Genomic DNA, 12,433 nt, shown 5'->3' on the forward strand with positions numbered 1-12,433 from the left:
GACCCTTTAAAATTACATAATGAGAGAGAGAGAGAGAGAGAGAGAGAGAGAGAGAGAGAGAGAGAGAGAGAGAGAGAGAGAGACCCCTATTGGAACAATGTTTCGCTTCCACCCACCCTCCCTAACCGAGTTTTGGATCGCTTTGCCACGGTGTAGCCGACCGAAACTCCTCCCCAATCCTATAACAATGGGCTACACCCATGAGCGAAGTGATGAGGCTTTACATATTAATCGAAAGACTAAACTTTTGCTCCAACTTTCCTCAGTGAAACTTTCAACCTTTGTCTGAGCAAATCATGAACAAAAATCAAGGGGTCACCGTAAAAGTTTGGTACAAGAGAAACACATTTAATACCCAACATATACAGATATTTGAAATTCAAAATGGCTGCCCTCCCTGTGTTATATCTATGGGGGAAAATAAAGTTTCTGATTTTTGAATAACTTAAGATGGTGAAAATTTTCTTAAGTTTTGAAATAAACCGCATAAATGGTAGATCATAGAACAATGTAAACATGTGGGTCCGAATATCTGTCCCCAAGGGACATTGTACATTGAATATGTATAACATTTTAAAACATTTATTAACTGCACAATTGGAGTGTGTCATATTGATGGGCTATTCTTGCTCACTGCCCTCAGCTGTCGACATGATCAAAATCATTAAATGAGACACTTCATACCCAGACAAGAAACATTTAGGACAATAAATATTATTTGAAACTCTTCTTCCCCTATGAATAAAATTTTGTTAGATACTTATTTCTCATATATGGGATAGAAATAGGCTATTAGCTAGCAGGTTTGATATGGAAAGTTCGTCGCTTGAGGGCGCTCTATGATGGCCACTAATTCGCCACAAACTTCATACTCGCTGAACAACAACTCCACTGCGGTAACTTTTGTAGGTTCAGTAAGGGGACAAAGTTAATATTTGTACAAATGCTGACAGGAAAGCTGTGCATGCTAGATAGAAGTTTTGAGTGTCAAAACTGCGGAAAGGTTTTAGACAAGGCTGCACAAAATCATGTAGACACTGAATTTTATATAAGAGAAAGAAAAAGCCTCAAATTCGTCAGCAAGTTTTAAACTTTTGCATTAACTTCCCCCCCCAGGGAAACTTTATTTAAATCACTCTTTAACAATTAAAAAAACATCACTGGTCCCAATGCAAAATTTGGTGATTAGTGAACAAAGGCATATAAAATTTATTGGTACCCTGTCTGAAATTCAAAATGGCCTCTATGCCAATGTCACAAAAACAAAATAGATAAACTTACATCAAAGACAAAGCTGCTCTTTTTTAGCCTTTTCCATAAATTTTGTTTCATTGAAAAAGTTGTCAGTATTGTTTGACTGCTATGCTGAAATACTTGTCAACTGTTCACAATCTCAACATTGCTTGCAGTTAGAAAATATTACAACGACAGCCACGGAAGGTGGACAGTCGTGTATACATTACATTCACTTTTTTGGATGTCGTCGCACACACAATTTTTGTAGATAAAAAGGACAGACTCATTTGAGTGTTTGGATAGAACACACGGGGGAAGTGCTAAATCACTTATGCAGTTGATTGTAGAGACTGAAATTAATTAGAACAATGCTCTGACTAGACAAACCATAATAAAATGTATGCAGAGGGATGCCATTCTGTTTTTATGGACACCCATGGATAAACAGTGGAGTGTCACTCTGAGGTTTGCCTCTGTCAAAGACAAGTTTTACTTCCTATAAAATGCATGCCTTTCAACTTTTACACGACATAAACCTTGAAATCAAAGTGAAGACACTAGGAAATACAAAACTGAAACTACAAATACCGGTATATCATTTAATGACAATGCTTCATTGATTCCACTTGCTGTTTATCCATGTGTCTTGCAAAAAACTGATCAGCATCTGTCTGCGTTAATTGTATCATGTTTTTTCTACCCGGAGTGTTGACTATCAACCGACAGCAAACTGTTTGGATATCATCAACATGGTAAGTATTTCGGCATCTCTGTTGTGTGCTCTACCAAAACACTCAAATGAGTAGGTTCATTTTATCTACAATGTTATCTAAAAAACTTGTGTGTGGCTGAATGTAATGTATTCGCGATTGTCCACCTTCCGTGGCTGCAGTTGTAAACATTCAGTGCAACATTTGATGGTCTGTACCATAAAATAAAGTTCAGTGTACAACTCTTACCATGCATGGCTATCACATACATTCTTATGTGAAGTCTGGACCTCACATGATCTTTTGTGATGAGGATAGAGCATCTTTCACTTACATTGTGGCAATGTTTATCTGTCATTGGAAATCAAGCTGGAACAAGAGTAGTTCATTTTGTCCAGAGGTTGTCATGTTTTGATATACACCGCCCTCTATCACCAGCAGAAGTGAAGCCTTCGCCAGAGGCCCATGGGTAATTGTAATTGTAACAATACCGGGAGTCAATAAATCACTGTTAGTGTTGTAAAGTTTAATCTGGTCTGTGGAGTTCAATCTGAGCCATCGAGGCGACATATCACAGAGGTTGCAAAACAAAATCATTCAGGTACATTCATCTAGAGTGTAAATTTGCACACTTTTGAGTTTAAGCATCAACATCATTTTGTACACTGTGTGACTTTATAGAAGTATTCCATGTAAGTCTTGATATCACCATACAAAGGTCAAAACGAGCAACTTTTTGCCTTGGATATATTGGTGTGTCACTGGCTTTGAAAATGGGCCAAAACTAGTGGTAGACTAGAAAAGTATTATGAAACATGAAAGGTCTAAACATCTGTCCGTCTGTGAGAAACGGTCTGCCTTAAAATGATGTAAATATCTTAAATCAGAAAAAATACTTCACCCATAACACAATAACAACCTTTCAATCCAGTATAGTATAAAGTGTTTTATGCACACAGGTGTATCCGGTAGCTACAATACCGAGTTGTACATAACAGTTTTTTTCATGTTTTTTTATTGTTCCTAAATCCTTGTAAAAATCTCCATTGTCAAGTTTCAAAGCTTTGATTTTGATGCTTTGTCGTCATAGTAATCCTTAAGAGTTGGTGCTCTGGACTTCCCCCATGTATATGGCTTGGATTTTTCATGATCTGTACAAAGAAACAAACAGAAAAATACATTATAAATTTTCAAACATCTTATCCAGGTTCCTTGAAGCAAATCTACAATTTTTATTTCAGTCTTTTCTTCCTGTTATTATAATCATAGACAGACAGACAGACAGACAGACAGACACAACATTCAAACACTGAACTTTGACCCTTGATCACCTATGAAACTGTGGAGCTTTACATATGAACAGGATGTAAGGTGCAAAGTGTTAATCTCAACAGTCGTTCAAGACAAAATGAATCAAATGATAGGAAAATGAACGTGAAATGTTGAAAAGGATGCTACAATGCAACTTGCTTCTTTATTGTGCTACATTTTTCTCTTTTCTGCACAAGCCGTTGTTATTTGTGCACGTTTTTATACCTGGGATTCGAAATACTTGACGTCCGTAGAGACTGGCTGCTCCATCCACCTTTAGTGTCTCTCCATTTATGAAAGCAGCTGCCGGGGACAGGAGGAAACAAACTGCTGCAGCAATCTAGAATTTTATCGAACGACAAAATCAAAATACAACTTTAATCATGGCTTCAAGACACACGTAATAGCCATACATTAAATATCATAAAATGTAAAAATCATATCATACAGTCAGTGCTCTCATAAAAATTATAAATTGTCAAAAGTTTATGATACAGTCTGAGGTTATTATAGAAATATTGGCCAAGGCCCTGACCGTTAATGTTTATTTATGGGCAAGTGCGAGATGAAAGCAAAAAATTAACGTGTGAAGCTTGCCGTGTAAAGCTTAGCGTGTGAAGCTTGCCGAGCCTGTTAATTGTGGCTTTCGTTTTGTCTGAGTCCATAAATAAACATTTATGGTCAGGGTAGAGTCTGTTATTTCCATTATATTATCAAAGAACCCAAGAAAACATTCAAAATATGTGAAAATTTCCCACGCAAAAGACATAGGGGCCCGAGAACTTGTGCAAATTTTGCAAATCTGGAAATTTTTTGAAAAAAAAATGTCTAAACTTGGCCCACAGGTGATTTACTTTGTTTTGTGATTGATCATGATCTTTATAAAAATCACAATTTACGTTTTTGCTGTAAAGTTACGATGTTAACATTATTATTCATATTCGTGGGCATGTAAACAAACCATTACTCTGTATTTGTGGTCAGTCTCGTGGTTCAGCGCAACCAATTAAAATGCGATGGACGGGGCATGGTAATATAATTTGGTATTATATGAACAAACAAAAGTTGCCTTAATCTTCTCTCAACTTTGTCGGTTTACAAAATGGTCAGGATTAGTTTTATCCAACGATTTTTAAATACATGCCATGCATCTTGTGGTTGATTTCCTTAAAAAAGTACTAACTCGTATTAATGCGTGTTACGCGAATTGTATATTAAAACATGGTCAGCGATGTGATGAAAGTATGTAGATCACCAGATAACAAATCAGTCTAAACACAACAAGGTATATCCCTAAAATCTTTCACTGTTAAACTGCATGCAACAAGTTTTCGATTGGGTTCAAACTCACAACATATGGCATCCAGTCACCTACCAGAGAAGCAAAAGACAGAACCGAAAGAGAAACTCTACAAACGCTCGTACCTCTTCAACTGTTCCTAATCGTTTGGTAGGCATATCAGGTAAGCACTGAACAAAGATATTGTGCTCTCCATAGTTAGCAGCAGCTGTTTCTGAATAAATAGTGCCCTAGGGGGAAAAAGACATACCTCAGCAACAAATATTTGGACTCTAAAAATTTTACAATATTCTTTTGGCCTACCACTTCTGGGGACTTACATTGAAGATTATGGAATAAATAAAGTTTTCACTGGTTTTGTTCTGTGAAAATCTTGATATCTTGAATATAAAGTAGGGTATCTTTCTTTTCTTTCTGGTTCATAAGAAATTACAGACAATAGTTTTAACTTTTGAAACAAGAACATCATCTTCTTCTCCAAATGGTATATTGAAAACAATGCAAAGTATTAAATCTTCAACCATATTGCATGGTGGAAAATGTGTAATATCATATGTCAAGAACTACAATTATCTACAATCAGGATACTACCGGTAATTATTATAATTAATTAATTAATTATCACTATCAATTCAATAATTAAATAATCATTGTAATCAATACTACAATAACATCTGGCTGAACTCTATGCACATCATTTTTTTGAGTAGAACTGCATATTTACAAACAGAAGAAAATCACTGGAAGACAAATAAAAAAGCTAACAGAATACTAAAGAAGACGTTCGCCTGAGAGATTGCACATACCTATTCACATATTGTCCCATTATCATAACTTGACAGTGACGGCACTTTGAACTCACTTGAAATATACCATCAAAAGCAAGTGTTTTGACTGTACAATACAATTATTTCACAGGTTGAGGGAGGTGTACATTTTCACCTTCTGCCAGAGAGCGACAAATGATTGGATCATGTACACATATGACAATAAAATCGAACTGAAATCAACCAAACAAAGGGTCACTGTCCCACTGAGATACATTTGTATTATACTTTTAATCGTTCTCTCTTGACATAAAAGATACAACTTACTGCTGCCACATTGTTGATGCGGATACCATCTTTTGCCCATTCTAATGCTAAAGTTTTGCTCATATTCACAACTCCAGCTCTGGCAGCACCAGTGTGTCTGGTAAGAGATGGATAAACCGTTCAGATGTACATAAACTTAAGTCAGTTTGTGCACAGTCATAAAATGGTGAAATTAATTTACTCATTTTAATGAAATTGCAAAAAAAGTTGGTATCCTGGCATTTCTTGACAAAATTTATTTTAAGGTAAATGCATGGCTTAGAAATGATCTCCTTATGGGTGTTTTATGTTCTTATAAATTTTTTTTCATTGGCTTTTGGTAGGAACAGTTTAGTTTTTATGGTAATGATGAACATACACAAATTGCGGGAATCCATTCCAGTTGTCCACAGTAATGTTTACAATGCTTCCTCCATTGTCTCTCATCCATCTATTGTAGACTGTCGGAAGAGAACACAATATAAAACAATGTTCAGATGAAGTTTGTACACTTGAGTCAACTGAGAGTGCAACTGACAGTAATTTGTGAATTCTTAGCGAAATGAAGTCATGTTTTACAATACCATATGGACCATCTCATGTACCACAGACAACATATCAATTCAACCATCGTACATTGTGTTGTTCTGTGTATTTCAGTGAAAAATAAAATGTTCAAAACAGCTTGTCATGATTGGCTGGTCAAATTATTAGAGATTGAGAAAGTCCTAATTTCCATCGGTAGTCAAACTGATTAGGGTAAAATAAAATTACATTTTGAGAAAAAAATAGGGTGGTTGAATTAATAGAGTGGTCAAATTAATTGTGTTTTAACGGTACAATATATGAATGCCGATAAAATGTGTGTGTGTGTGTGTGTGTGTGTGTGTGTGTGTGTGTGTGTGTGTGTTTGTGTGTGTGTGTGTGCATTACCAAGATGGGGCATTTTGAGACTGTTTTAACTAACTTATAGAGATTTATTGTTTCCTTGGCGACAGGATGGTGACATTTGTCATCAATGACAGTATTATCTTTGGTTTTCATAAAATTACTTGAGTTGATCAACAAACTATATCACACTTTAAGGCTATGATGATCAAGATTGGTATAATACCTTCCCTGCACATCTGGAATGTTCCTGTCAGATTGGTGTTAATGACCGCATTCCAGCCTTTGGTTGTAATGTCTTTAGCCGGGGACATAAACTGACCACCTCCATTGTTGACCAAACAGTCTATTCTACCAAATGTGTCTAATGTATAGGATATCAAGGTCTTGACCTGGGAGTGAAAAATAGAGACAAGAATATTCTTGCATTAGTTTTATAAAGATTTTTACTTTCCAGATAATGCAGGACAACCACCTAGTTTAGCTGCAATAGTATGGGCCTGGTAGGCTGTAAGTGTTGGTCCATTGGCATATACATCTACACCTACCCACAGGGCAACGGTTATTGGACCTATACGTACACCTGGGTAATGATAATGGTGGTCCTGGGGACTGCCAGACCACAGGAGCTATCACTCAGAGAGGCTTCTTACCTTGCTTTCTTTTATGACTGGAACCAAAACCCCCTTTCTAAGGGACCGTCTCAGATTGTCGCAGAAGTTCAAAAAGCGAAATTTATTCGTTTAGGGGGGGAGGGGGTTTGACCTCCATTCAATTAGTGAACTTCACTTTCGCACTTTTATTTTGTGATCACAAGTTTTCGTGTTTTATTTTAAATTAAAGAAAAAAATGCACACTCGTGCCAACAACTTTGTAACTGTTTCCATCTCGTTCATTCCCCAAACACAATTTACCGATAGTAAATTGTATCCTAAACCTTTCATTCATCAAATTATTCAAAGACAAAAGTATCATTTTTTAAAATGGGCTATCTATAAGCGTCTGCTCTAACCACTAGATTTCTTTATTCTCAATTGTTATGCACCAGGGTTATGCACCTGGTCATAGTCGTTTTAATATGATTGAACTTGCCTGGGCCCCCATGTCGAAGTTTCTTGCCGGAGTGACTCCAGCTATATGTCTACCTGGTGAGGAAAAACCACCATGTAAACAGACTGATATAACCGAAGCCCAAATTCTCTGTAAGGAATCAAAGCAAACTGTCTGCGACAACGCAATCAAACAGTCAATGCATACTGGAACGGCCAGAACTGGACTGGGTTTCCTATATAACGAGTGAGGGATATCCTTATATGGGTAAATCGCCTGAACCGTATGACGATTACTCGGATGTTACTGCATTTGCAAGTGCTGGCATTAGGGCATTGCAGACCAAGCCTCGGTTTGTTTAATGTTGTAATGTGGCAAGGGGAATATGTCTTTAGTAGCTATAGCAAAATGCAACATTGTACTCTCAGGCAGACATAAACATTTCACACTTTTGAAGTTTCGTTTAGGGGGAGGGGGGAGGGGGTTTTGATCTAAACGAAGAAATTTCGTTTCTTGAACTTCTGCGACAATCTGAGACGGTCCCTAAGATAGTTCTAGTCTTGCAATTAATGCATGATATTTGCGCATGCAACCAAGCAGTTAATCTCTATACTGCGAATCATAAACATTAGTAAGTTTAATACCAGTCATTAATCAGTAAATTTAAGTCACAGTTGCTGGAAGACTTAAACTGAAGTCTGACTGCACTTGTCTGATCTGTGTGTTCATGATTGGTAATTAGTGTCTCTGTGTCTTCATCATTGGCAAAGTGTCTCTGTGCGTTTAAGCTCAGCACATTCATGCATGTATTTTTTCCTAAATTCAAGAAACAGGCTGGCCATGATGCAATATCCTTAAACAGTATGTAAAATGGTCATCAACAAATTTTTTCGCCTACCTGGTCTTCTTCCCTTATATTACACTGTATTGCTTTGATGTCTGCCGTACTGCCTTCTCCAAGTTCACTACGCATCTCATCAGCTGCTTGATGAAGCCTCTCAGCTTTTCTTGAAGCTATGACAACCTTACATCCTGCAAAACGAGAATCTGAAACTCAGTATTGGCAGCAATGGTTTACTAGAAGCCTGAAGTGATATATATTTAGCGTAAAAAAACTTCTACTTTGGTACAACATCATGAACTTGATGCTGCCTTATGGAATTTAATATCTCATCGAAAATATCTTGAAATTGAAACTACAGTTTCAAAAGAAAACATTTGGTTATATTATTTACTCTCGTGGTTACTGAGGAATCGAAAGACTGACATTCAAAAAGTGATCAAAATCACGCCCATAAGTCAAATTGAAAGGGCTCTTATTTACACTGTAAGTACTTTATTGCAAAACAAAACAAATTATTTTGTTGTACATTTTTTCAAGAATGAAAATAAAATTGGACCCAACCAGTTTATTTTGAAATTTTCAGAGTGGGTCAAAAAAGAAGTCAAGAAATCAGGTGATTAGCACGCATTTAGCCTAATTGTTCTTTCACACGTAACCAACAGCCACTTGTTGTACAAAAATGTAAACCTTACTAAAAGCCACACTTTATTCAATAAACCGTACTTTTCTTCTGCATATCACAGCGGCCTATGGTTACCGTCCGTATCGAACCACAAGCGACCTACTTTAATTCCAATGCATACACAACGGCAATCGCCGTGTATCGAACCACAAGCGACTAGACTGTGGATCGGGCGGCTTTCAACACTCACCTAAATGAAGCAATTCCCGAGTTATAGCTCTACCAATACCGGTACCGCCTCCAGTAACAATTGCCACCGAGTCCCTGAACAAACCCGACTTAAAAACGCTGCAAACTTTGCCGGTTGCTGACGCTGCCATGTCGCGGGAATCGCGATAGACAAGTGCTCCCCCAGCTGATTAAGCAGTTCAAAGGTTACATACAGTGTGACCTCTTGACCTCCATGCGCCAGCGCAGCGAACATCTGTCTCCAGAGCTGTGGCAGCAGGGACCGTAGCTGTGCTAAGGGAGCCGTCATTATTTACGATCGGGGGGCGGGTGTCGGAGGAGAATTTCATCGAAAACTCCGAAATTTCGAGTAACCCAACCATGATGAATTTGAGAAAATCCCTCTCTCTCACTCAGAAATTTTAATTGACCCACACTCAGAAAAATTAAATACCAAACCATGTATTTGTAAAATTCACAAAATAGCAATAGTAAAGACTTTTCAAATCCTGATGTACCCTCCTAGATTATCGGTTGTCACATGACGGTTGACAAAGGTGAATTAAAACCATCAAAATTAAATTCGAAGTCGCAACAAAATACAGATTACCAGTATCCAACCAAATAGTATATTGTTTGATGGGTATCATGACAGGGTTTTTACTAGGATATCTGACTGGGCAGAATTTGAAAAGTACAGGGGGAGAACACACGAGAGACTGAGGGGGAAAGTGTCAGAGGGGGCTGTCCCCTATCTTGCAAGGTACATTTTGAGAAATTGATGTGTGCAATGGTGCAGTCTGGTGCAATCTGACAGGTGTTTTTAATTTGATTTTTTACTATAAGTAAAACTGTTAGAACACCCGGGGTGGGAGGGGGGGGGGGGGGGGGAGAAGCACAACAGGGGAGTCCCCCTCTTGAATAAAAAAATTTGAGAAATTGATGTGTGTAATGGTGCAATCTGAAAGGACTTTTTCTGAACGGACTTTTCAATTTATTTTACTCTCAGAAAATGCTTTAAAACTATGACATTGAGCACTGATATTTTTATTACATTTTTTGCATGATCAGTGTTTGAGTCACAATATTCAACAACCAAACAATGACAATGCATTTTGTAAAATCAGTTCTCAGTTTGCCAGAGATTGAAGACCAAAGAATATGCAGGAATGGAAAATCTGTGACCTTCGTGTGTCATTCTCCAGCTGCTAGCTTCTAGCCTTAGGGACTGGTCAGTTTCTTCAGGCTGGGGGGGGGGTGGATTATTTTTGCCGACGTCAAAAAGTGGCTGACCCCCCCCTATTCCAAATTTTGAAAACAGGGTGACCCCCCCCCCCCCGCACCGCAGACAACTGTAATATGTAATCATATAATACTGTATATATATATATATATTATATATATTATATATATATATATATATATATATCATTACTACATTTATATTTTAACAGTCATTCTGAGTTTTAATGAAATTGTTGGCATGTCAGTTGTAAGATAGGAATTTCAAAGTGTCAATCTTAAAGTTTGAATACAGTACATTTTGAATGAGCTGTGAATGTATTTCACACTTTCTATGCTTAACCAGATGTACTGAACTGTTGTACAGAAATGGATGTCAATCATTAATATCAAACAGGAAAAAGCAGTAAATCAAAAACTTTGATGGGTGTTAAGACTTGCCAGCCATCCAATTAAATCTCCTGAGGAACCATAGAGAGGCATTTTAGCCAAATCTGATGTATGCAGAGTCTGAGATGACCTTTTCTTGGAACATTGATATTTGTGCATGTTGCTTTCTCATACTGAATTCTCATAGAGAGAACAGAAAAGTATCAGGAATTTGTCATGCTTTTCATATGAAATGCAGATTTCATAATAGTACACTTTCACTTAGCAAACATCAAGATATCTCTGGCATATATTTCTGATTTATTAAAGTATGGCGCCCAAAGGGCGCGGAGAAAAATATGAAACATCCTGATATCTCTGATATATATGTCTTGTATATTAAAGTAATGCACAGGAAGGGTGTGCTGAAAAATGTCTGATATATTAAAGTAATGCGCTCAAAGAGCACGCTGAAAAATATTGAACATACATATATCTCTGATATATGTATGCCTGATATGTTAAAGTTGGGCTTGCTGAAAAATATGTCTGCTTATTAAAGTTACGCGCCCGAAGGGCGCGCCGAAAAATGCAACTAGATAAAATTTGTGGCTGACATGATGCATTTTAGGCAATGATGAGCCTGTGTCGAAATTCAAAAACACACTGACCCCCCTATTGGGCATTTCAAAAACATGGTGACCCCCCTATCACCAAAGTCAAAAACAGGGTGACCCCCCCCCCATGAATCCACCGCCCCCCCCCCAGGCCGAAGAAACTGACCAGTCCCTTAATATGGTACTATAGTTAAATGCCAAAATGGTTATTGAAATGGTTATTGAAGTTAATTAAATATGTTTCTGTAATAATAAAAGATGAATTCACAACAGTTCAGTTTTGTCTTTCATCCTGTGAAAAATCTGAGAAATTGATGTGTGCAATGGTGCAGTCTGGTGCAATCTGAGAGATATTTTCAATTTGTCTTTTACCAGTAAAACTGTTACAACACCCGAAGGGGAGAGCACGAGAGGGAGGTGTCCCCCTCTCACATTGAAAATGATGAGAAATTGATGTGTGCAATGTTGCAATCTGAGAGGTGTTGCAATTTCTTTTGCACAAAAAATTGAGTAACTCCCCCTCTCTTCATCTCCACATTTTGAGCAACCCCCCTTGAAGTTTTCAATTTTTTGAGTGACCCCCAGGCCGTAAATAATGATGGCTCCCTTACGTGAATTTCAAAGGGGCAAGTTTTTTATCAGCTTTACCTCTGAGCAAAATGACTGATTGCGTACAACTTTCAAAGGAGAATAAAAGCCTGAAACAGTCAGTGTCACCGATGCAAGAACCAGGGATTGAAGACTGCCTCTGTGTAACTGCATGCCCTTGTTTATTTCATTGAAATGAACCAAACTGAAACAAACTAAAACAAGCTTGCGATTCTACCATTTCAAAATTGTTTTCAATAGTTGAATGATTTATCTGTAGCAGAGTAAGCCTTACATATGTACTTGATGTATAACACACACACACACACACATGTATTTATATATATGCTGTACA

The 12,433-nt window shown here is 37.4% G+C and overlaps 1 protein-coding gene across 1 annotated transcript; it reads right to left on the reverse strand.

Moving 5' to 3' along the window:
- Positions 1 to 2,451: 2,451 nt before the first annotated feature.
- Positions 2,452 to 9,478, reverse strand: LOC139117274 (peroxisomal trans-2-enoyl-CoA reductase-like). The gene is made up of 8 exons (XM_070680229.1): positions 9,285 to 9,478; positions 8,467 to 8,600; positions 6,745 to 6,910; positions 6,010 to 6,091; positions 5,652 to 5,748; positions 4,683 to 4,787; positions 3,483 to 3,597; positions 2,452 to 3,097 (listed from the first exon to the last, which is right to left on the reverse strand). The coding sequence occupies exons 1-8, from the start codon at positions 9,412 to 9,414 to the stop codon at positions 3,003 to 3,005; spliced, it is 924 nt and encodes a 307-aa protein (XP_070536330.1). The 5' UTR covers positions 9,415 to 9,478; the 3' UTR covers positions 2,452 to 3,002.
- Positions 9,479 to 12,433: the final 2,955 nt, after the last annotated feature.

Source organism: Ptychodera flava, chromosome 18, assembly GCF_041260155.1.
Source record: "Ptychodera flava strain L36383 chromosome 18, AS_Pfla_20210202, whole genome shotgun sequence".
In the NCBI taxonomy this organism is placed as follows: domain Eukaryota; kingdom Metazoa; phylum Hemichordata; class Enteropneusta; family Ptychoderidae; genus Ptychodera; species Ptychodera flava.